Raw genomic sequence first — 24,764 nt, 5'->3', positions numbered from 1 at the left:
AGATTCCGAGCGGATCAGACGCTGGATCACCGCTGGTTCCGTTCCCAGTGGGGGTTTCCGAAGGCTTCAGGATTCGCGATCATTATGCGTATGCTGTTGTACTTACTAGGTGGTACTTGATGATGAGTATCACTGTACAGACGTTGCCAATTTCTTTATCGCAACCGATTGGGTCGCATGTAACAACCACATTAGGTAACGGCATCAGAGACGTATAGTAATGATCATCTTGCCTGTAAATCATGACGAAGTATCATGCAGCTGGAGAGCTGTCTCTTAACCCCGATCGGGTAGGGCTTGCGCTCATTATTGAGATATTTACCCGTAGTCGTTAGTCCCCTTGGTTCTATGAGGCAGATTGGTAATATCGACTCAGTGGGCGGTCTAGACAGGAAGGCGTGCAAGGACTCGGGTCGCAGTCTGCAGGTTCCTAAACTACCTAACCAGTGGCTGGCCTGGTCCATTGACTAAGAAGATGGGCGCATCCTCTAACCCCAAGCCGGGTCATCATGCCATGAGGTCCATCCGGCTCGGTACCTCCACAAATACTCGAAAATACTCAGTAGATGTCGAGTACTAAGTATGGCCATTGATGTGATCTGCACCGATTGTAAGGTATGGCATAAGAATAGGCGTAAAAAACCAAGGGGTGGTGATTGGCTCTGGATTGAGGGGAAAGAGGGGACTCAGAGATCGGAGAAGTTGGGGAAAGGCACGGTGGGTGCGGGGTAATTGGCGTCGTCGTTGATATGGGGGTGATAAGTCGAATACTATTGTTTGAGCATGTCTAGAGAGGTCAACTGAAATGTTTTGAAGCTTGTAGCTGGAGTACTCGCTGGGGGGGAAGACTGCCATCATCATGAATGTCGCTCTCTATCAATTAATGCAACTGAGCTAGGTATCTGCAGTAGGTTTAGTCTCTCTCCGCGGAAAGACCTTCTGTTTTGACCTCGGCGCCGGGAAAGATGGATTGGCAAGTGGACCCCAACAGCAACCTGTTGACCTTCTCCCCCAGTTTCATTGGCCTCCAGTCTCATTATTCCTCGTCTTCATCGTCGGCTCCAGCCAAGGTCAAGCTCCATCCGATGTGAGAGGAAGAAAGAAAGGGAGGGAGGAGGGAGGTTCCTGGATTCAGATCCCGCCCTTCCGAGTCTAGCGTTTTCTTTTCGGAAAATTCATATATTTACTACCTACTTACCCCAGCCTCTGTTCTCGCTTCTTTTACAAAACCTACGATTGCTATACATACCTCTTCTCGATTCGCATTTCGTATTGTCCTTTCATCTTCCCATTAGGACTATATACCCATTCTCTGTCATTACTCTATCTTCTTCAGCCATAACATTCCCCACCATTCACCATGGGTAAAGAAAACGAGCCTAGTATGTTCACTTCCTTCCTCATCATACCACCATACGTAACTTGAGGTCAGAAACCCAAACTAACCATTGACTTGTACCTCCAGAGACCTACCGCTACAATGAAACCCCAATTTACACTACCTCCAATGGCTGCCCAGTTCGTGCATCCTCGCTTCCCTCTCAATCGATCTTGCTTTGTCGAATTCGCCATGGCTAACAGTTTCTCGCCAGGTCATGGATCCCCAGGCCGCTCAACGAGTTGGTCGCAACGGCCCTCTGCTCCTCCAGGACTTCCACTTGATCGACCTCCTTTCCCACTTTGACCGAGAACGTATTCCGGAGCGGGTGGTTCACGCCAAGGGTGCTGGCGCCTACGGCGAGTTTGAGGTTACCGACGATATCAGCGACATTACGGTCATTGACATGCTGAAGGGCGTGGGCAAGAAGACAAAGTGCTTCACTCGCTTTTCCACCGTTGGAGGCGAGAAGGGCTCGCCCGACAGTGCTCGTGATCCCCGTGGTTTCGCCATCAAATTTTACACCGATGAGGGTAACTGGGACTGGGTCTTCAACAACACCCCTGTGTTCTTCCTTCGGGATCCCGCCAAGTTCCCCATCTTCATCCACACCCAGAAGCGCAACCCTCAGACCAACCTCAAGGATGCTACCATGTTCTGGGACTACCTGTCCACCCATCACGAGGCCGTCCACCAAGTCATGCACCTCTTCAGTGACCGCGGTACTCCTTACTCCTACCGCCACATGAACGGCTACTCGGGTCACACCTACAAGTGGATCAAGCCTGACGGTACTTTCAACTACGTCCAGATTCACATGAAGACCGACCAGGGCAACAAGACCTTCAACAATGAGCAGGCCACTCATCTGGCCGCTGAAAACCCGGATTGGCACACTCAGGACCTGTTCGACGCCATCCAGCGTGGCGAGAACCCCTCCTGGACTTGCTACGTTCAGGTCCTGAGCCCTGAGCAAGCTGAGAAGTTCCGCTGGAACGTCTTTGATCTGACCAAGGTCTGGCCGCAGAGCGAGGTGCCCCTGCGCCGCTTCGGCAAGTTCACTCTGAACAAGAACCCCGAGAACTACTTCGCCGAGGTTGAGCAGGCCGCTTTCTCCCCTTCGCACATGGTCCCCGGTGTCGAGCCCTCGGCCGACCCCGTCCTTCAATCCCGCCTCTTTTCCTACCCTGACACCCACCGCCACCGTCTGGGCGGCAACTACGAGCAAATCCCCGTCAACTGCCCGCTCCGGGCCTTCAGCCCTTGGCAGCGCGACGGCTACATGAACGTCAACGGCAACTACGGCGCCAACCCTAACTACCCCTCCACCTTCCGCCCCTACCGCTACCAGCCCGTCAAGGCCAGCCAGGAGCACGAGAAGTGGACGGGCTCGATTGTCACGGAGCAGCTCCCCATCACCGACGACGATTACGCCCAGGCAAACGGTCTCTGGCAGGTCCTCGGCCGCCAGCCCGGTCAGCAAGACAACTTTGTCCACAACGTCGCTTCCCATCTCTCGGCCGCCCACGAGCGCGTTCGCCAGGCCACCTATGCCATGTTCAAGAAGGTCAACCCCGACATCGGTGCCCGCATCGAGAAGTCGACGGAGGCCAAGGCCACTGGTGTCAAGTCCGCCCGTCTGTAATTCAAAATTTGCTTTCTTTCAGCCTTTCTTACTGCCCCGGCAAAAGAGCCTACGAAAGTCGCCCACTCCATTTAGCGATGATGCAGCCTGTGTGTCTTTTTCCTCTGTAAATGTGACAGAAGCACCCTCACGAAGTTCCTCGATCTTAAATGATACCTTTGACAATTCTCTTCATGCTTCGTGTCTCGTGTTTATCTCATGAGTGTCAGTGTATACGTAGCTCTCCAGCAGTCTCATGTGTTGAGGTTCCAAGTTAGTGTCGTAATCCCTCTGTAGTATTAGCGACGGGCAGGATGCAATTCAAATGATCTCTCAAGATATTGCGTGTATATAGATATGTGTATATATGACTCTGGTATGATGTGATCCCCAAGAAAACGCCCAAAACAGCACGCAGCACAAGGATAATGGACACGCAACTCGCAAGCCAAGAAGCTTATTCCAAAAAGCGAATGCGATTATGCCCAAGTAAGTAAAGTAAAGAAAGTGACAAAAACTGCCGTGTCCAGATCCTAGCAGATGTTTTGTCAACAGAAGAATATGAAGGGTTAACGAAGGCCCAGAACGAAATGCTCAAAACAACCTGGGAAAAAAAATCAAATACTAGTTGCACATGTTGCGCCCGCTCGGAAATACAAATTCGACGGCCCCATGCGAGAGCTCAAGTCTTGGATGCGATGATAGTCAGAACAGATCAGAATTCTAGATTTGGAGGGAGTCCTGCGGTGGTGGAATGGAGCCGCAGGGTTTGAGTTTAGGGTGGAAAGATGCTAAATGGATGGTCCCCTCTATGAAGGGAGTGTAGGGGCAGGGGTGATCAGATGTTCGTGCGGGGTCGGAGCGTCCCAGCAACCCCAGAAGAAGCCGGGCTTGCCGCACTTGGAGGTCGTGTCGGGAGGCGGCGTCCTGGACGCTGTGGCTGTGGCGGTTCTTGTGGAGGTGGGATCGCGACAGCCGAACCAGCCGGGATGCTTGCAAGTGGTGGTTGATGAGATGGGTTTGGTGGTCGTGATGGTTGGTGCGCTGGTCGCGTCCGAGGTAGTGGTCGGGTCATTGCAGCCGAACCATCCTGGAGTCTTGCAGGTGGATGTAGATGTCGATGTGGTCGTCGTTGGTGGCTCTGTTGTGGTTGTCTTGTCTAAGCATCCCCACCATCCTGGGGTCTTGCAGGTCGATGTTCGGGTACTGGAGAAGGAAGTCGACGTAGATGTGGCCGTGGTCGTCGTCGTCGTGATCTCGGAGCCGTTGCTGCGGAAGAACTTCCAGAGTTCGCAGTCATAGCATTCTTCCTCGGGGGCGCAAGGCGGCAAATCATCATAGTCCTCAAGAACGTTAGAGATAATGAATTGGATGCGGTGTCTGGTCATCCCGACACGCCAGCCTTTGTCTTCCACTGTGTCATAAACACACATCTGACCCGTGTGGCATGCAGACTCCATGGCATAACCACCCCAGGTGCATACAGAACTAACGCCGTTGCATGTCCCCATGTACACGGGGTCTGCAGTGTGGCCGAAGTGGTAAGACCCGGTGAACTTGCGCGACTGAGGGAATCGCGAATCATGACCTGGGGGGCTGGGAAGACCAAGGCGAGCGGCAGGTAGGGCTTCTGGCACGGCCTCAAAGGTGACAGCTGGTACGCCGACCGTCAGACCTAGTAAGCTGGCCACGGCGCCACCCAAAGAATGGCCTGCTAGCCATATGTTGGCATCTGGGTACATTTCGATCACGTTCGAGTAAAGGTCCAGCGAAGCACGGTAGTATCGGTTTTCGTCCTGCATTGCCTCGACGATGCACGTAAGATTGGCCGTATACAGCGATGTCTGGCAATCGCACACCTGGCGCCAGAGATATGAACCTCCCTGCCCACAACAGCAGCTGAACATAAGATTATCGTTGAGCTTATCATTTGTGGTGGTGCCCTCTCCGTCGAAAACCGCCGGCGATGTGCCTTTGATAGAAATGACGACAGTACTGTTTGTCTGGTCGGCGTAGACGTGCCCTCGTAGCCCGTCACCCTGCCACCCAAAACTCCCGGAATGATTGAAGCGACCATGTATATCTTGCCATTCACCCGTACCTGGCTCTTCGATATAATCATTGGCAGTCATCTTTGCCATCGTAATAACTGTGTTTTTATCTGTGACGTTGGGACCGGCCAGCGTATCCATGACCCAGGCATCGGGTGACAAAGCCACCGCCGATCCCGAGGACCTGGCGGCTAATAGATAATCATCGATAACTGAAAGACGTCGATCTGCGAGCCGTTGGATGGTGAGTGGCTCGGAAGTTGCAAGCAGCGGGGTATGGACGGCGACAGGTTCGGATTCAAGGCCATCCTCTGAGACGGCCCGAAGACGGGTCTCTGGCTGGATGTCCAGCCTTAGGTGGAGATTGGGGTCTTGATACGTCCCTCGATGGAATAAGTGGCGAAGTGTCTACTTGATCAGTGACCGTACGACAAGGACAGGGTTGCAGTACAGATCTGTCCGACTTACAAATTCATGGGTGCCGGAAAGCGATGGTGAGTCCGCTAGAGGGATTTGAGGGGGAAGAAAGGGCGACGATTGTCGGGAGCCGAAGTATACGGGCTGATAAGCGGAGACAAGGCCTGGGAGCAGTGCTACAGGCCAAAAAAGATCCGAGATCTTGGTATCCCAGAGGGAACGTTTCCTCGCTCGTCCTCGATAGCTGTTCATGGCGATATGCCGGGGGGGGTGGGAAGAAAAGAGAATATGGGGATGCAGGGATGGATGCTTGAAGAGGCAAGAGAGTGATCCAAGTCGGAGATGGCGATCTACTGTTCCGCGGTAACTGAGCTACAGGTGACCTACTAGTTAGTTAACCTGACTTGACCTGACTTATCAATGGGGAGGCGGTGAATGACGCACCTCATATCATTAATGCGGAGGTCCTCACTGCCCGCCCACGTGACCTTCCCCCTCTCCCCAAGTCCCCGTCCCGTTCCTTTCCAAGGCGGAAGTTGTTTACAATTCCCGGCCTGGTGATTCTCTTCCTATACATAGAGTGGCTGACTGAGAGGCAGGCCGATCTCCATGGTACTCCTGCGCCGCTGTGGCTTGCTGTCTTTCATCATGCTTGTGCGAGTGTTCTTCTCTTAAAACTCGATTGATCTCCTTTCATCTTCATTTCTTTCTCTTATTTTGTGTCTGTTTTCCATTGGGTTGCTATCCCACTTTGGGATTTCCAGCTGTCATCTAGTCTAACGCACTGGCCCCCATACATACCTCGATCTGCATACGCCTATCACCTGGACGTGAAGGCTCCATCACTTGACTTAATATCACATTCAAAGGTTTGACTGCAGGAACTATGTCAGTCAACACTCCCGATCATGGCGTTGGAAAACCACGCCTCCATACTGCGCGCTCGTTCCCTAGAATGGATTCATCTGAGCCCAGCCCTTTCATCCGCTCCAGAGCCAAGACCGTTCAGTCGGTGGCAATTCCAGAACTGGTAGACTCGGAATCGCTTCCTTTGCCTCTATCATCAGCAGAAGATGAGCAGGATTCCGGCCCAGACCTGTTTGAAAAGACCGGCTCCCCAGACTTGACACACAACGAGGACGGACATGGGGAGGAAACGTCGGTTCTCTCGCGAGGCATGCAAGACCACACGGAAGAGCTTCCCATCGAGCTGATCAGTCTTACCGATAGGTACAGTCTTTTCTGCTGGGCTGCCGCTAGTCCTGTTCAACACGATTGCTAATATGATGTTATGCAGATTCGTCAACTCCCTCACTGCCAAAGTCCACTCGTCACCGCCAACGGCCGACCGGGTATCAGATCGCTTCCAAGAATTCTACGAACGGGCCGAGGCACATATCGCTACCCACATATCAGCTCTGGCGTCGCGCATAAATCGTGATCCGTCGCCGTACGGCAGCAGAGGGAACTCGAACACTCAGGGCTCGGATGGCCGGCAGATGCTGACTGCCTCGGAAGTGACAGAAAAGAGAATCGCTCGGAAGCATCTAGCGTCAAAGCGCATTGCTCTAGAGGAAGCTGTAGAGCGGAGGGCTTGCGAGAGCATTTATGACAAGTTATGGAGGCACAAAAGCACCCTGGATGAGATTAGGGACGAAAAGTTACGCTCAAAGACGGCGGCGCTTCTCCTGGTTGGCATAAACCTGAAAGATCTTGGGATAGAGCTCGATGTAAGCTCTATCAGTGAGGAGAAGCAGAAAGAGGCCGATGACTGTCTTTCGATCGCCCGTGATTGCCTAGCAAAGATGAACGACGAGAAATATCCTTTGGGCAAGCTTCAACAACTGGCCGCCGCGCACAAGGCCATAGTTGATGCTCTGACTAAGTTACTGCCGTCATCATCGTCTGCCGATGAGATTCTACCTACTTTGATCTACTGTCTCATCACCAGCCCTCCCGAAGGGATGAACGTCATAAGCAATCTGCTCTTCATACAGCGATTCCGATCATCCAGTAAGATGGATGGTGAGACCGCATACTGTTTGACGAATCTTGAGGCCGCTACTAGCTTCCTCGAGAATGTAGATCTGTCTGACCTCCGCGGAGGAGCGCTGCATGAAGACCAAACCAAATTCTCGAGTGATGATTCGACGACAGTCGCGAAGACTGACTCCCCTCAGCCTACCAAGGATACACCAGTGTCGTCGGTCACATCAGCGACTGCCTCACCCGAACTCTCGAGGCCAGCTGGACCAGGAGCATCAGCCACATTTCCCAGAACACAGTCTACGAGAAATACTCAACAAGGCCGGCTGAATAACCTATTCCAGCCTCCTGCGAAGGTGCTTGGTGCTGCGAATGACGCAGTCCGTAACACCGCAGATCAGGGCTTGAAAAATATAGGTGCATCGTTGGACAGCAGTTTCAACTTCCTTTTTGGTCGCTTGAAAGAATTACAAACTACTCAGTTTGCTACCAAAGACGGAGGAAACGCAGTTGTGCCAAAGACGCTAGCAGAAGCTCGACGTCTGGTTACGTCGCCGATTGCGTCTGAGAGCAGTCTGAACCCTGATACCAATGCAGCCCGCGAGCCTCGTGCCACTGATCGACCGCAACTACGGCGAATTGGCTCCAAAGCAGAAGACACTCTCTTAGGGTTGGTTGGTGGTCAGAGAACGCCTCGCGATCGGAGTGCGGACAGCGTTCGGACGCAGGGCAGCGCCCGGAAGACGGCCGTCTCTTCAGGTCTGCAGAAGGATGAGTCTCAGGCATCGCCTGCAATGTCCTCGACAACATCGACACCTACGCCCCTCGAATCCATGCGGAGCTTTGGGAACACCCTCAACCCACTTAATCATATTCCCGGCATGATTAGAAGCTTTAGTCGTGCTGCTCCGGAAACACCGAGCACCACCTTTTCGTCCCCCAACACCCCGACTGAGAGAATCAGGCAATCGATCGTCTCCCGCGATTCTTCATCCTCCATCCATAGTACCTCATCGAAAACTGATCCGAAGCCCGAGCCGCCCAAAGTTGATCCGCCCATCCAACGCTTCGTCCAGATGCAGAACGCCAGCGAAATGACCATCGCAGATGTGTCTACCCTCCTTGAGGATTACAAGCGGCTTGCTGCAGCGTTATCGAAGCAGACCTCGAACTGACGCAATGCTGTCGGCGCAGCTACAACGACTCATTTTGATTTTCTCTCCCGTGTATTATCATCTCCATGGCGTGGGACGTAGCAATCCTTGACGTTCCTTTGTGATCGGTTGGTTCTCTGTCAGATTGTGGGATCACTGCTGGCGTTCAGTGGTCTCAAACCAAGCATGTTGCATTTTCCAGCCAGTCGGGCATATTATCAAGCTTTTTGTCTAGCATTTTTCTCAGGACCAACAATGCGAAGCTTCTTCATCTTTTTTTTTCTCCGAGAAAGTGTCTATCACGTAGAAGGGGGGGTATATTGATATTTGTGTAGTGTTAAGAAAGAGGAAGAAACACGAAGAATGCCATGAACCCCATCGAAGCAAATATTAGAGTTAGTATGCCCATCTGCCCATCCAGGGTATCAAGCATTAAGACTAAAAGCCTGCTGTAAAATGCAAATTTGAGCTTCCTCTTCCTCTTCCGACCTCACATAAACATGAAAGAAGCACACTCACACTCACTATCCTTCCCTACCTTTTCGGCAACTCTCACTGAGTAGGGGTCCGCCCCCGAAGAACCTCCGCCCCACCACTTTTCATATCCTTGAGCTTCCGGGACAACTCGGCGGACTGCTCCTCGACCAGCTCGTGCCGTCTCCGGATCTCCGCCTCGAAGACGGCGGCGGTCCGTCGGCGGGCGCGCCGCAGATCCTTCATCTTCGTCAACGTCGCGGAGAACTGGTCGATGAGGAGGTCGCCGTAGTCCTCCCATGCGTCCATCGTCAGACCGGAGAAGAACTTCTGGCGGTCCTCGTCGGCGAGACTCAACAGGTGCGACATCTTCTCCTCGGGTTTCGCGTCGGGTCCGGGAGGCGCGATGCTTGGGGTTGTTGAGGATGCTGGGGGAGGTGGCGTGGTTTTTGTTTCTGCGGGGGTGGCGGCGGAGGCGTTGGGAATATAGTCGAAGGGTTCGGATTGGAGGTCCGCGAAGGATTTCTGGCGGAGGACTTCGGGCGGGTAGTCGGGTTCAAGCTGGCGCTTTCTGGAAGAGGGGTCTTCTTTTAATTCTGGACTGGAGCTACTGTCTGGGCTGATGCGCTGGACAGATAGGCGGCGGGAGAAAGGGTCGTTGATGGGATCGTGGTCGTGGTCGTGGTCGTCTTTGTTGTGGTCGTGATTATCATCATGGTCGTTGTCCAGGTCGTCGATGTTGGTGATGTCAAAGGCACTCAGCGGGGGCAGGCTCCCTCGTCTCCTGAAGTCACTGTCGAAAAGGCCGTACTCCTCCGCGATGTCGCGATGATTCTGATTCTGATGTTGTTGGTGGTGGTGGTGGTGACGCTGATTGTGGCTGGCTCCGCCTGCCACGTCCTTGCCTGGCTGGGGGCGTGGTCCGGACGTCCGGCGGGTCGGAGTCAAATCTAACTGTTCTAGGAGGGTGGGCTTCGGGGGGCTGAACCTCGTCCGCGGGGTCGCTGTCATGCTGCGTGGGAGAGTGACCTTCCGGCTGTTTCCGCCGGCTAGGGGCAAGACCTGACTGGCAGTCATCATCCTGGAGTCGGAGTGGGTTTGTCGCAGTGTTCCAGGACCGGAAGCCTTAGCCGGCTCCAGGAACACGGCGGGGATCGCGGCGGGGGCGTCCTCGGTGGGATTCTGATAGGTGCGACGGCTGGCGCTCCAGAAATTCTGCAGACGCTTGCTCAGGGGTTCGTTGGCCGTCGTGGTTGACGACCTGTAGCGCCGGGCATAATCCGCGGCGTCCTCGGTCGTGTCCGATCGCTCATCATCCCCCACGACGGAGGTTAACTGGCTCTCGGCATCGTCGGCCGCATCCCCTGAGTCAAAGCCAGCCGACTTCAGGGTGTTGTCGCCAAAGCTCGCGTACCATTTGCCATCGTGCGAGCGCAGCGGGAGATGAGACTGGGACGGATGCGGTGGGAATATCTTCGGGTCGGAGGCGGCGTGATGCTGCGCTGTTGATGATAATTGATACTGAGTGGGAATGTCATCGAATCCCAACACGCTGGTTGCTGCGATGGTCGAGTCATCAATTCCCTCCACGTCGGTGTCGAACATGTCCCTGTGCGCGGCGTCTTCGACTGGTGGTGGTTGCGGCTGCTGCGCATAGTGCTCAAATAGGTTGGCCTGATTGCCCGGTAGTGGTACCGGAGCAATCAGGTTGGTGGACGGTACTTCAACCCTTGCTTGGGCTGCTAAGGCCTGTCGGGATGAGAGATTTTGATCATGATTCTGGTTTTGGTTTTCACTTGTGCGAGATCGCGGTTGGGCGCCGGGTGGTCTGGCATGCACATAGTCTCCCACGCCCATCGTCACTGACAGTGGTGGAGCAAGGCTCAACGGTCGAGAAATCTGAGTCGGGCAGAATGATCTCTTTCAGCGGGTTTATGAAAAGCGTCTTCGGTGAATGCTCAACCTGTACGCATCACAAAAAATTACATATGTCGAGAATCAGATTTGTAAGATGGTCGTAGCGTCGTGGCAGTCATGAGTTTGGAAAAGTGGTCGAATCAAGTTGGTCAACGCGCTGGATTCTTTCGTCAGGCACACGAGGCAGCCACGGGGTCACGTGGTACAGTACAGCAAAGTACATCGATAGTGTAGCCAGATGGATGCCTCGTTTTATGGACGCGTTTATTCCATCATATGTTAATTGTAAGCTAGTCTCATTATTTGAAGTTTCGAAGTGCAGATCTGATTTAACATTGGGATTTCGATGTAGACCGATCTGGGGAGATGCCGTTACATATATTCACATCATCATGTTTTGCACGAAGAACATGCACCAACTAAGTCGTTTAAATAACATCAACTCCAATAGCCCATCGACTCGTCATCATCGATGTGGAAGTCATCAAGAGTAGAAGTCACCCCCTTGCCACGCTGCTTGGCTTTGTGGAAGAATTCTTTGGACTTCTGAGTCTCGGACGCACGCTTCTCCATCGCAAGTCTACGTTCGCGTCTATCCTGGATCGAATACTGCATGTTGTCGGACATCGAGTCTTCATCCTCGTCATCGGTATAGTAGTCGTGGTCAGTCTGTCCTCCAGGCACGGAGGACACAAATAGATCAGCAATCCAGCGTGACACCATTCCCCTAAGCTCTAACAATTCTGGAGAATCCGAGAAGGGCGGAGAGCCAAGAATCTCATCCATTCTCCCCGCGATCTTTTGCGCTTGACTGAGCTCTGCTTTGCGCACGTCGGCAATGAGTGCGTGGGCCCTTTCCTTGGAATCACGATGGCCGTCGTGGTCGGAGGCAAGATCTTCATCCTCCGAATGCTGTCCATATTCATCGGTATGACGAGTCCAGATGTTCTGTCGACTGACCTCACTCTCCTCTTGGGCCACATAAACCCAGAGGCCGAACATGGCAGGGTAGAAATGCAATGAGCTGATGGAGTCTGGAGAAGCCTTCCGGTATGGATGCTGGATGATCAGCCTCTCATAATACTTCTTGGCATCCTCAAAGCCCTTCCTTGTGAACATGAGCTGTGGACCCGAGCCTGGTGACTGGGAACCGCCGTTGTCGCTGCCATTTTCAGCAGCCATGTCTGCGATTTGACGGCCGCGCCGGAGCAGAATTTCCGCACCAATTCCCCATCTCCCCTCAGTCCGCGTATCGATCGGTCTTCCATTAAATTCTTCTCGGAGAAGTAGTCCCCAGGCTCTTCCTGCTCGGACATAGTCCCTTTGAAGAAGACAGCGGTGCAATATGGATGTCAGCACAGCCAGGTGCTGCAGACGGAGGTTACCCTGATGAGCAGCAGACTGGGGGGGATATATGGGAGAAGAGAGAGAGGATAGCTTCTCAAGTACCCCTTCCCGCGTCTGTCGAGTGGAAGACTGGGTTTGTGCAGGTGCATGCGGAAACTTGCCGCCCGGTAATTCCTGGTCGAAAGACAAGCCCGCAACGCGGTACTGATGAGCTTCATCTGGGGACAAAGTCAGAGATGGCGCAGGCAGCGCAACTTCCGAAGCAGCATCGGTGGTTTCTCCTAGGTCGTCATCATCATTGTCACCCCAGTCATCAAGGGTCTTCTTGCGCTTTTTGGTCTCATATTTAGCCACCCGTGCACTCTGAGGTTGCTGCCATGGAGGAAGCGGCAAGGAGAAGAAGGAAGCTGAAGGAACAGATGCCATGAAGATCTGAATTTTTGGAAACCTGAGAACCTTATCTATTCAGTGACAATGTATGACGAAGGCAAATTAAGGTCCCATGGGGAGTGGCCATTTAGATTGTTTGAATCTGGCTGGAAAATCAGACACGGTACTGCCTGCAGACTTTCAGGTCTCCTCTTGGGGTCTCGTCCAGATAAGACCTTTTCCTTCTTCTGTTTCTTTTTTTTCCTTTTTTTTTCTTTTCTTTTTCAAATACCCTTAAACTCTGGCATTCTGAGGCACCAGCAGCTGCTTAGGAGAGAAGGAGAGTTATAGAGAATATGGATAAGGGTAGATGTGTAGATTATGGATGTGTTTCTGCACGGGTGAAGAGCGACCAATTATGGAGGGCAGATAGTGAGTTATCGGGATGGAGGATTGAGGATGGATTCATCCTTAGTGTCTCAAGCACGTTACCGACTATCCACGCTAAACCCAATTGAGCCAGACAAACCGCCGAAACCGCCATGATGCTAAGCCCTTTCAAGCCATCGGGCGTCCCGGACACCTCAACAGAACTCAGGCTGTAGATTACATACTTACACTCCAGGGCAGCCTGTCTGTTACTCTACTGTGTAATTCGAGTAAGTACTGTATGTTATCCGTCGTCTCCTCTTCCTCCTCCTCCTCCTCTCACTCCTTCTCTGTCGTCCCCCCCATCCCATTCCTCTATCCCGTCATCATCGTCATCAGCCTCGAACCTCCCTCCGTCTTCGTGCTTCATCCCTGAGCTGCAAGGCTCACCTCCTCCTTCCATCCCTCCCTGCTTCCCTCTTTTTCTTTCTGCTTTTTTCTTGTCCTCCTTTCCCTTCTTTCTTTCTTTCGCCGCTTGTACATACATACGATCGCACTTTACTCCGATTGTCGTGGGGTCTCTCCCCTCTCTCCCCTCCCCCCCGAAAGTCGTACGGCGTTAAATCCAAATACAAAAAAAACCCGCGCCATACACCTCCCCTTCCTGGCTTTTGGAAGGGTTGGCAGACACCTGCTGGCAGGCTGATTTTGACATCAATACTTTCCCCATTTCGGGACACCTCTCTGGGACATTTAACGGTCTTCGTGAAGTTGCGGACCGCGATTAGCACTTGATTCCCGTTGCTGCATTCTGTGACGCGGAAGAAGCCTAACGATTAGCTGCAACCTGAGCATTGCTCCCTTCCTGCGAACACACATCCTCTTCACCCAGCTCAGCCGCTTTGCTCTGGAATATCTCTCAAATCCTCTTGTAGTCAGCATCGGATGTCATCGGCTTGTTAGACAAACTGTCAAATGGTACGTATCTCCTGGGCACTACCCTCGCGTCGCCCACAAATTGGTACCCATCTGGTGGCGCTAGTTTGTGTGCGCTGCCTAGATGTTTGTCTTTTCAACCATGGACTCTTATCCTGACCTCTATATTCCTTCACCTTCCATGTGGACTCCACTGGTTTGGACTGAATTGCAGCTGTGTATTGTCTGACTAATGCTGGTTTCACCTTTAGTCATCAATTTCTGGATGGCAATAGGCAGCTCATAAACATCCATTGCCACGGCCTACTATCGCCTTGCTGTTACTATGGGACAGTCTTCCTCAACGCAACGAAATCATCGTCACAGCACCCCCTCAGAACGCTTTTTCTCTTTTCACGCGCATCGAAGTCGGCTAGATAGGAATGAAGATATGAATCAAAGGCACAACTCGGATCAAATGGGGGATGTTCATTCCCCACCAGGAATGGAAGCAGACAACAGTGGAATTCAGCATGGACCGACAGGGGTCGAACAGCCTGAGACACTGCAGCCCATGATGTCTTCACTCGGCGAGCAGCAGCAGCAGATGGGAAGCATGCACGAGGAGGACGGGTCGCACTTAGGACAAAGCCAGCGGGACAGTCGTTCAGCCATCTTCGCTCGTATGGCAGCGAGAAGGCAGTCCACCATGTCTCGACTGGGCTCCAGGATCTTACCCAACTCCGTGATCCGTGGTCTACTAAGCAGCGAAGAGGAAACACCAGCAGAAGGTCACGCTCACCGCCATGGCATCGTTTCAAGATCAGTCCCCAGAACTGAAACTACCCACAGCAGCAGTCGGTTCAGCCCGTTCAGTGGGATCTCCAGACGACGCTCTGCACGTGGGCCCTATTATATTCCCCGCAGTGACCCCCTTCTTGATCCCTCCAGTCCTGGCGCATATCTCACCCCGCCAGAAAATGGTTCTGAAGCTACCAGAAGTCCGTGGAGGCGCAGTGCTCGACTGAACCGTATGCGAAATTCAATTTCGGGCCCGATTACACACATGTTTGGACAGTCATCGAACATTTCAGGCCAGAACCTGGGCCCACCGCCGCAGTTACCCTTGGGATCACTTCCTGGTGAAGACCATGAAGGCCTTCTTCCATACCCAACAGCTATGGATACACGGATGGACTTTGATGAGCCCCATGAACTCGATCCAGTGGAACCGGCAGTGGGAAGCTCCCGGCCAACCTCTCCCATGTCGCAGTCAGCGCAGGGTTCTCCCGGGTCACGACAACTTCCGGATTCACTGCGGGTAAGGTCATCACGCATGCTGCGCCGGGAGGAACAGACACCTTTGTCTCGTGTACTTCAGCTGGCAGCTGCCGCCATTGCTGCCCAACTTTCTGGAACGACTGGGCCTGTTATGCCCAACATTCAATCTCTTGGGAATGATGGCCTGGATGGCTCGCTTGAAAACTTTATCCAAAGCTTGCAGCATGCAACGTCTGCACAGCAGCCTACTCATAACGATGCACCGACTCCCGCAGGGGATACTGCTCCCCAAACCCCAGTCAACTTCTTAAGGGTATTTCGATTTGCCAACTCGGACAATGCTCGGCCCAGTGGACCGGCAGATCGCCCAAGTGCGGATAGCGATAATGCAAGCGGTACTGGAACACAGATGGATGTTGACGGTCCTACCGAGGGTCAGGAAGGTCGCACGGTCACTTTGGTTGTGGTTGGGGTTCGTTCAGTTCCGTCAGGTAATGGCTCCACCGGTGAACAGGGCGGCAATGCGGCTCCTGGGCTCGATGCACTGCTTCGTCTGCCATTTTTGACACCTGGAAACCTGTCACGGAGTCAGGATAGCAATTCGACTTCTCCATCACGTGGTGAAAGCAGACCGAGATTACCGCAGCTTCGCCTGCGACCCCGCAGCAATGGTTCAAATAGCATGGGTGAGCCGTCTTCTCAAGGCCATCTACACCCCTCGCGACGGTTCTCTGATACGGCAAGCCGCGCTCCGCTCACATCTGTTCCTTCTATTCTGTCGGAGAGCCCTCCGGGGCCTAATCCACCCCCATCAACGCCGGCTGAACCGGGACTATCAGCCGTATCATCCGGCGCCTCAACCCCAAGTCGAAGGCCGTCTGTCGCGTCCGCAATCCCTCCGAGCGTCCTGCCTCAGCTTGACGAGAATAGGGCATTGCAACCCACGGCTGAGTCGGTCGAAGACGGCATCCCGCCGACAGCAACACGACAACGACGTCGTAGTGACTCCGAATATGCGCGCCATCGTGAATTAGGATCTGGTGCGGTCAGACGCAACGGCGTGGTAGAACCTGATAACGGCACACCCCCTACGGGCAGAAGCTGGTTGATTTATGTTGTTGGAACCAATCTGTCGGAAAATCATCCTGCTTTTGCTACTCCGAGCCTGTTCACAGATGTAAGATCGATCATCCGTGTTTGACGTTCATTCATGACTGACAACTTGCAGAACCCAACATATGAAGACATGATTCTGCTCTCATCTCTTCTCGGGCCAGTTAAACCACCCGTTGCTACTCAGGACGATCTCACCTCCGCCGGTGGCATGTTCCGACTTGTCGAATACGGAGGTACCCTCATTGCGGAGGCTCTAGAGGGCACTGGTAACATTCATCTACCCGAGGGTGAACGTTGCTTGATCTGCTTAAGTGACTATGAGGTGGCCGATGAGCTTCGGCAATTGAACAAGTGCAAGCACTTGTTCCACCGGGATTGCATAGATCAGGTATGCTCTTCATGATTCTACATTGTTGTAAGCACATCGCTGATATCAAGTTTGTAGTGGTTGACAACAGGCCGTAACTCCTGTCCTCTGTGCCGTGGCCAGGGTGTGGCTGAAACCTCTAATGCTGGACCGGCCGCAGAGACGCCGGATGTAACAGCAGCCTGACGACACCTAGCCGAGATTAGCTTGTCTCTTTTCTTACTCTGGAGATACATTTATTGTCCTTCAACTAACCTTGAACTTCTCTTAGCATGAAGCGTCTATACCAAAGCCTGATGAATGACTTTAGCTTACTTTCTCATGATATCCCTTCACGGACATCAAGCGTGGCTCTCTCTTTTGTCCTCCCTCAACTTGAAGGGCCTTTCTGGTTAAATTCTTACCTTCCGGGATTCTGCAAACACTGGCGGTGACTCATGAGTAGAAGGCTGCATATATGTATGCATCCTTGTACGGTGCCGTTAGCTGTCACGGGTCTCACAGGCCAAGGCATGGAGACCCTGTATTGATTTTGTGTGACATATCCCCGGATAATTTCCACCTGTTTTGCACCAGATTATGCTGTACTATTCCCCACTTTGTTTGATATTTGGATGTTGGCTTGTGAGCTGGAAATGCACCGGTGCATAATACCTCTTTTTACTCCTGTCCTTGTTTCTAAAGGATTGTGCGGGATAGTTGTTGAAATGGGACTAGGTATAACAAGCGAATGAAACTTTGTTAATCCTACTTGTATCCTGTCTTGATTTCTTGACCGATTACCCATATACGTATATATCAGTCAAAGGTCTAGTAGCAGCAACAGCAAGTTACAGTATATCTTTGTAGACCAGTTCCAAATATCAAAACAATTATAACTATAAAAGATAGTAAGCTCTTAGACTTGTGTTTCTGTTCTAGCTAATTACAAGTCATACAGGCTGATTTTTGCTATATAGAAGATTCCCCTAGTCATATGTCGGCGTTCCTGAGTAATCCAGCTACATAATCCAACGCGGTTACCAGGCTGCTTCACATGTTGATATCTCAGATACTTTAAGCATGAAGAGCCACCAAGGAATCAAGAGATTGCTCCAAAAATGTACACCCCGGCGTGCCTCAGATTGCTTACGTCTTAACGAGGCTACACTAGCCAATATCTTCGGGGCGGGATAGTATATATTCTATACCTAAGTTGTTCTCCCTTCTGTCTGTGGTTGGAAATTAAGACTTGTTGCCCTTGCCTTTTAAGGCTAAAGTCCCCCCAGGACTAGCCCAAGGTCTATAATCGAAAAAAAAGACCACCACTATCAATCAATGCATGCAAAGCCCCGATGTATCCTGTCTTCTAATTGACCCTTGGAACGGCGGAGCGGAGAGACTCAGGGCGCGGGCGCGTCCCGCATCTCCGCCCCTCACGATGACTCAGCCCACCGCCCACCGGACTGTCCACCACCCCGCGTCTTTGCGATCTCGGCCCTGTAGTTGAGGACGCAGCTGGTTCTCAACCGTCGACTCCTTCAAACGTCTGCCCACGGTCTTTTTCTATTGTATTCGACCTCGGAAAGTCTTAGGTAGGAAGATGAAACCCTCAAGGACACAATTATACCTTGCTAATTGGGCAATTGAGAGACAGGATTCAGCGAGACGGAAAAAAATTAAATTCCTACCCCGCCATCCAGGAACAGACGCCGATATCGACCATCCACGCCTCATCTGCCATTCCTTCAGGACAACGCGACTCCGTCAAAAATGGCAGACCCCGTCCGGCTTACCGTCCTCATCTCCGGCAGTGGAACCAACCTTCAGGCTGTCATTGACAAAACCAGCCAGGGTCAACTCTCCACTCAGATTGTCCGAGTCATCTCCAACCGCAAGGATGCTTTTGGCCTTGAGCGGGCTCGCAAGGCCAACATCCCCACGCAATACCATAACCTTGTGAAATACAAGAAGCAACACCCGGCAACACCGGAGGGGATTCTGGCGGCGCGCGAGGAGTACGACGCTGAATTGGCCCGGCTGGTGCTCGTCGACAAGCCAGAGATGGTCGCTTGCCTGGGATTCATGCATGTGCTGTCACCACGGTTCCTGGAGCCGTTAGAAGAGGCCAAGATCAAGATCATCAACCTGCACCCCGCTCTGCCGGGTGCCTTCAATGGCGCGGTAAGTTCTCATTCTTTTCTGTCGAGCTTTTCTTTTAGGGTGTATGCGGTTGGATTGTGCGGCTGCGAGCCGGGGGCTTAGACATGAATATATCTGACTCCCATCGAACAGAACGCTATCGAACGTGCCCATGCGGCTTGGCTGGAAGGGAAGATCGATAAGACGGGTGTCATGATGCACAAGGTAATCTCGGAGGTTGACATGGGCACACCCATTCTTGTGCGCGAGATTCCGTTCATCAAGGGTGAGGATGAGGATCTCCACAAGTTCGAGCAGAAGGTGCATACGATTGAATGGGGAGTGGTGATCGAGGGGGTACAGCTGACGATCCAGGAGATCCAGGATGAGAGGCAGCGGAGGTGATTTTCTTTGGATCTCGAGAATTTACGTTACCATTGTGGTTAAGATACCAAGATACCAAATCCGAATTTTAAGATATCTACTCATTAGCATCACCTTGTAGGAACAATTCAGTCTTACTTCGCTATCATTTGTGATATGTTTCTGGTGACTGCCCGTGGTATAGCTGAGCTGAGCCTGAGCCCAGACAACCTTACCTAAGGCAGTCCCGAGTCAAGCTTGCCAACTTTTAGAAATGGATGGATGCCTTCAACCCGGGTCCGGCGTGACTTCCGCGGCGATTAGCCCGCCCAGAGGAGTTTCCAACTTCCATTGAGTATCTTTTCCATGGGAACAAGAAACTCTGGATTCAGTCTATTTGCTCTATCGTTTCCGCATGTCTCAATTAGTTAAAAGAGGGGCCAATCACTTGAATCATGCAACCGGACTCTTACGGTTCGATCACCTCGAGCCAGCGGATGGCTACGGTATCCTGCTTGCTGATCGTCGTTACAGCCGGCGTGCAGCCAGCCTTCCAAGTATTACCACGACGAGGATCCTATCCTCATTCTCCGGCTGAAGCCCGCACTCGAAAGTCTCGACTCATATTCTTGACGTGATTCATAATGTTGACCATATTGTCGACGGGTGGCACCTCACCAGGATCAACCGGCGACGCCCGCTTCCACTGTCCGTACAGGCTCCAAAGCAGATGCCTGGAATCCAACTGTATCTGTGCAAGGGTTCTCAGAGGAAGGCGACAGACGGTACTGGTGTCGGTGACTGAGACCCTGGTCACTGTGATATCATGCTGCTTAAGCAGATAAGAAAGCTAGGACTATATTCGCTGGGAAGTCTCCGAGATCTGCTCAGCTCTGACTTGATGGTCATGACACTGGGATTCTGACTGCTTCATCTAAGGGACTCCACTCTGCAATAAGTCCCCGGGCCTGCTGGGAAAGGAATCCGCCACCCCCTCCACCCGGTTCTAGATACCATCATAGTAGGCGGTGATCATGATTATCATGGGCTTGAGACCCCTGGCTGCATGATCCTAATGAGTCCAGGATGCGCAAGCCTGTTAGCTCTGAACTTAAGCTTGCCTGTGTCAGCAGGCTTGGGAAGCTAGATTGATTCTCACGCACAAGCAACCTGCATCCAAAAATCACTCACCATGTTGTCTATGTGCATTAGTCCATGGGAGTGGGCAAGCGGAACCGCTCACATCCTTTTTCTCGTATCCCTACGGGATGATACCCCTCATTTGAAGCCTTAATCTGAGCTTCAGTTCTGCTGATAGGCTGGCCTCGTGGATCTAACGGCTGATTTGCATCACAAGCGCCCAAAAGACAACTAGGCAATATACAGTGCTTGTTGCGTGTTTGTCCACGTATGCCATCAAGGAGAGAAGTGAGAACCCATGACTACTGAAGAAGGATCATTAGTGCAGGTCATAAAGGGCGTTTGTTGGTCCCTATTAGGAAGGTCTGGGCAGTGGTTCCACCAGAACAATCATGATATGACGGCTGATCCAACGATGAATTGACCTCTGACTCGACGAACTCCCCATAGCAGTCTTATGTCTGTGGAGCTGAATCCCTGGTCTTGCCTTAATGCAAGGATACACCTAGAGCAAGTTTGTCTGGCAAGCACACTCAGTATGCAAATTTTGGGGCACCGACAACGTCTCCTGTAGACACTTGATAAAATCATTGAACAACCAGGATGAGTAATCCGAGGTACTGTGCAGACTTCTCCTTGAAAGCTTCGTTGGTCCTAGACAGGATTCCAATTGAACCAGGTTACACTCTATATGAAGCCTTTACGGTCAAGCCTCGATAGCCAGGTCTTCCTTTTCTCCCTGGAAGAAACATGGACTCCACTTCCGAAACCGTTGGCTGGCATGGTAGCTAATGATGGTAGCCTGTGCGTCCGTACCATTGACTTATGGAATCTACCGTGTCTTTTAGTGGGTATGCTTCCTGACTGATTGGCTCCTCGGGAAACTCGAATTTCTGCGGTGATGATCCCCGAGAATCTATCTGCGACACCGTTTCGAAGTCTCCAATTAATATTTCCTTTTGAGGCCCATATGGTGGCCCATCTAGGTCTATGACAATCATAATTTGTGGCGCGCAATTTGGGTGAGCAACAGCACCCACCGATCAAAACTGGGGCGGTCATACTATTCATAACTATCGGTCACTCTAATTGTTGGGTTGCATCACGCGGACAGGGACCAGAAGAAATCATCCATCTCATGGAGGAAAGAGTCAAGAAAACAGCCTTGGTGGGCACATCCGTTCGGACTTCAATTTCCCGTTCATCCCCCAGGTTGGCTAGCCAATTCTCGGATTTTGCTGGCTGACCAATCCGCTGCCTGTATACTTGCCTGTCCACTCTCCCGAGGGTCTGATTGACCCATGGAGATAGGTCTAATCGACGATAGTGTTATTGCCTGGAGGACCGGTGGCGTTAGTCAGTGGTCTCACGTCAAAATCTAGGTTAGCTGCTCCCTGCCCCCAGCAGCGGAATGACTAGTCTTCATTGTTTGGCACAAAAGGGAAAGGGGGTCGGAAGGGAGAAGATTAAAGAAAATTAAGAGTGAAGAAACACTATGAAGAGCGCAGTGCCATTGGATCTGTCATGTAAATAACTTGCTTCACTCGCGGTGGAGGAGGTCGGTCCTGGCTACCCTGATACGAGTACGACTAACAATTCCAGTCCACATGGGTGAATCCACACTCAACTTGGCTAATTTGAGCTGCATGCTTGAGTGTATCTGATTCCTTCGTGGGAACAACCACTTCCTTCACCGACGACTTATGATGGATATTAGCGTGTGACTGACGACACCAAGAGGCAAGCCTGTCACCTTGTTACCGCATACGCCAGTACACATACGAGGCAAGAGAATTTGGAACCAACTGCAAAAATAAAGCGAACAAACGGGAGAGGCAAAAAAATTCTGGACACGAATAAAACCCTGCTTACACATGACATGCGATATTCTTTACTCAGTACATCGTATGGTATGAGATCAACCCGATTTAGGGCTCGTGTGGATCTCAATGACACGACAGGCTGTGCTCTACGACCAGGTTGGACAAGGCCGTCATATCCGCCCACGCTGGGTTACTCTGGCATTGTCGTACTAGCCTAGCATTTATTTGGTTCGACCCAGTCATCAGCACCGCACACTTCCAGCTGTCAAACTCAAACCATCTCATGTGTCGATCAGGAACCTCCGAGAAACCCGAAATCACTTTTGCCCCCCCTTGTCCCCGGCAGTAATTCCGCGGCATTGTTCCCTTGCTTACGACGCCTAGTTAGATACCTCGTTGCGGCATTCCAGCCGTTCTTCAAAATTCTTGACACCCCTTATCTTCTTTGTGGTCGGGTCGGGCCTATAAGTCCACGCTTGCTCAAATTGCTCACTTTGTGGGGAAGCTTAATAACGGATGGCGACCCTGTTGGCTATATTATCGGCTGTTATGAACGGTTACCTCCAGCTTTCCGATGATGTATGAGGAGCCCCAGGTTGGCTTAGAGCTTTTCCGGGCTCACGGACGAACTTCTCGGCAAATATTTCCCAAGAGTGTGTTTCAGATTTGCCGAGGCGATTCGGGGAGTGTAAAAGTGGACCTTTAGCGGAGACGTCCGTTGGAATGGTACGGCGTTAGCGGTAGTTGGTCCATCGAAAAAGGTTTGGCTGCCTCCACTGCCATTTAGTCGTCTACCTTGGAGAGAACGTGCTCTTCATCCAGCTTGCTTGGTTTATTCAGTGTTATGCAAGATAATGCTCGACGGCTGGACGCTGATATCGTCGTTCCTCGGCTTGCAATCCTGGCTGCATAATCCTGGTACTTTTTGTTATTTTATGGCTTTCACGATCCAGACCTTCCCCAGCTCGGCACAGATTAATGGCCCTTAACAATAGCGAAGATTAGAGCCGTGATGACGTTGCCACAACATTCCTGCAGCTGCCTGATAGCTTCGCCATCGTGATGTTCTACCCTCTTGTTCTGGGGGGTGAGGCTGACCGTTCAAATGTTCAAATGCTCCCAAGGAGCTGAACAAGATCCACTCAGACTAATTCGCGCGTGGCTCTTGGGTGGTCATAGTCTCTCGAGAGGCGGCTAAATTGAGATAAGTTAGGGCTAGCTGGAACATCATCCGGCCGTATCTCGTCCGACTCAAAACGTGGTCCCTGTTACTTCTGCTTCTCGGATTACCAGGGCACAGTCTACGGAGCACCCTACAGTCTCATGATGTGACAGTCTGCTATGCACTGGGGACCCCCTTGAGGACGCCGTGACTGCCGGTGGGGATCTGCAATCTCCTGGAGGATAATCATATCCATGGTTATTCCTAAAATGGTCCCCGAGAGGAAAGGTCTCGGTCTCCATCCTTGCCGTAGCGGGAAATCGGATCGTAATACGGAGTAGACAATGAACAATGACCTATCGGGACTTCTGAAGGATCATCCGATGGGTACTGAGACTGGAAGTCCATCTGAGAGAAGCTCAGTCCGAGATTTTTCAAACCAGAACACCTGCCGTCGACTGGCCACAAGAGATAGGAGTGACGATCATTGTCCGATCTAGAATGGCCCACTCGCCGGCCAGGCTATCGAAAAGAGGAGAGGCACGCTGCAACAGACTCGAGTCAGCCCTTTCACCCCATGAGTAAGTAGCCTAATACCTCATTTTAACATCCTCGGAGATCGGAGATGTTGAGTGAGATAGAATAAGGTGCGGTCCAGGGAGTTCTAGCGCCGGAGAGCCAGCAGAAACAAGTAAAGCTGACTGGAATGTTCCCATCGTCAGGGGACTGTCTCAAAGTCTATCTGATTTAGTGTGACAGTCTTTGGCAGGTCTGACTGGGGCCCGGTAGATTCGGGTTGTCCTTGTCATCATCATCTCCGTCCCTTTTCTGTTTTTTTGTTTGATCTTGGTTCTGTTCGTCTCAATGACTTTAGCTGGAAGATGGGCTGGCTCTGGTGGTGGTGGTTAGTGGCGAGTGGCTCTTCTTGAGTAATTTTTGGACTTTTGATTTTTTTTATTAATCCCCTCCCCCTTGTTAGAGAGAGAATAATACAAAAGAAGTAGTAGAAGAAGCTTCCAGGTTCCGTCCGACAGAGGCAGAGAGAAGGACCTGCCAGTGGGCTAGACACTAGACAGGCAACTTACCCCATCCGGCCGTTCCCTCCATTCAACCCATCCATCCCTCCATCCAGCCCATCCCATCTTCTCTCCGCTTCCCGATTCTCACTCACACTCTTGTCTCTCGTTCCCAAGTGGCATCCATCCATTCATCATCTGAATCCCCTCATTCCCTCTCTTTCTCTCCCCTCTATTGTGCTGTATATTCTTCCTTGTTATTCGATCGCGTGCTCTATATACCTTGTTAATCCTTACGAGCACCTTGATTGATTCATTTACCTCTTTCTTCTGTCGCTTCCCCCCGCCCCGGCCCTCCGCTGCTGTACCTCTTG

At 51.9% G+C, this 24,764-nt stretch overlaps 7 protein-coding genes across 7 annotated transcripts; 4 read left to right on the top strand and 3 right to left on the bottom strand.

The window, feature by feature from the left end:
- Positions 1 to 1,483: 1,483 nt before the first annotated feature.
- Positions 1,484 to 3,309, top strand: fgaCat (catalase easC). Its single transcript, XM_020204410.1, has 2 exons — positions 1,484 to 1,518; positions 1,593 to 3,309. Exon 2 carries the CDS (start codon positions 1,596 to 1,598, stop codon positions 3,021 to 3,023), a length of 1,428 nt encoding a protein of 475 aa, XP_020060089.1. The 5' UTR covers positions 1,484 to 1,518; positions 1,593 to 1,595; the 3' UTR covers positions 3,024 to 3,309.
- A 583-nt stretch (positions 3,310 to 3,892) lies between these two features.
- On the bottom strand, positions 3,893 to 5,722 carry atg15 (triglyceride lipase ATG15; the record flags this gene model as incomplete). Its single annotated transcript, XM_020197128.1, has 2 exons — positions 3,893 to 5,461; positions 5,522 to 5,722. Coding segments are annotated over 2 exons (1,770 nt in total), but the record flags the coding sequence as incomplete, so codon positions are not given.
- A 634-nt stretch (positions 5,723 to 6,356) lies between these two features.
- ASPACDRAFT_22982 (VPS9 domain-containing protein) lies at positions 6,357 to 8,631 on the top strand (the record flags this gene model as incomplete). The annotated part of the gene is made up of 2 exons (XM_020199161.1): positions 6,357 to 6,700; positions 6,768 to 8,631. The coding sequence occupies 2 exons, from the start codon at positions 6,357 to 6,359 to the stop codon at positions 8,629 to 8,631; spliced, it is 2,208 nt and encodes a 735-aa protein (XP_020060087.1).
- A 531-nt stretch (positions 8,632 to 9,162) lies between these two features.
- On the bottom strand, positions 9,163 to 10,941 carry ASPACDRAFT_22239 (uncharacterized protein; the record flags this gene model as incomplete). Its single annotated transcript, XM_020199097.1, has 1 exon — positions 9,163 to 10,941. One exon carries the CDS (start codon positions 10,939 to 10,941, stop codon positions 9,163 to 9,165), a length of 1,779 nt encoding a protein of 592 aa, XP_020060086.1.
- A 378-nt stretch (positions 10,942 to 11,319) lies between these two features.
- Positions 11,320 to 13,089, bottom strand: ASPACDRAFT_75284 (uncharacterized protein). Its single transcript, XM_020204409.1, has one exon. The coding sequence runs from the start codon at positions 12,772 to 12,774 to the stop codon at positions 11,440 to 11,442; it is 1,335 nt and encodes a 444-aa protein (XP_020060085.1). The 5' UTR covers positions 12,775 to 13,089; the 3' UTR covers positions 11,320 to 11,439.
- A 1,258-nt stretch (positions 13,090 to 14,347) lies between these two features.
- On the top strand, positions 14,348 to 16,951 carry ASPACDRAFT_22739 (RING-H2 finger protein; the record flags this gene model as incomplete). The annotated part of the gene is made up of 3 exons (XM_020199142.1): positions 14,348 to 16,477; positions 16,511 to 16,786; positions 16,844 to 16,951. The coding sequence occupies 3 exons, from the start codon at positions 14,348 to 14,350 to the stop codon at positions 16,949 to 16,951; spliced, it is 2,514 nt and encodes an 837-aa protein (XP_020060084.1).
- Positions 16,952 to 18,517: 1,566 nt separating this feature from the next.
- Positions 18,518 to 19,291, top strand: ASPACDRAFT_39363 (phosphoribosylglycinamide formyltransferase; the record flags this gene model as incomplete). Its single annotated transcript, XM_020200579.1, has 2 exons — positions 18,518 to 18,928; positions 19,040 to 19,291. 2 exons carry the CDS (start codon positions 18,518 to 18,520, stop codon positions 19,289 to 19,291), a joined length of 663 nt encoding a protein of 220 aa, XP_020060083.1.
- Positions 19,292 to 24,764: the final 5,473 nt, after the last annotated feature.

The sequence above is a fragment of the Aspergillus aculeatus genome (assembly GCF_001890905.1).
Source record: "Aspergillus aculeatus ATCC 16872 unplaced genomic scaffold ASPACscaffold_2, whole genome shotgun sequence".
NCBI lineage: Eukaryota > Fungi > Ascomycota > Eurotiomycetes > Eurotiales > Aspergillaceae > Aspergillus > Aspergillus aculeatus.
The sequence above is the reverse complement of the archived record's forward strand: the minus strand, read 5'-3'. Positions and strand labels throughout refer to the sequence as shown.

Excerpts from the sequence above, each read along its gene's own strand:
- fgaCat (XM_020204410.1), top strand. The coding sequence starts at position 1,596 with ATGGATCCCCAGGCCGCTCAACGAGTTGGTCGCAACGGCCCTCTGCTC.
- ASPACDRAFT_75284 (XM_020204409.1), bottom strand. The coding sequence starts at position 12,774 with ATGGCATCTGTTCCTTCAGCTTCCTTCTTCTCCTTGCCGCTTCCTCCA.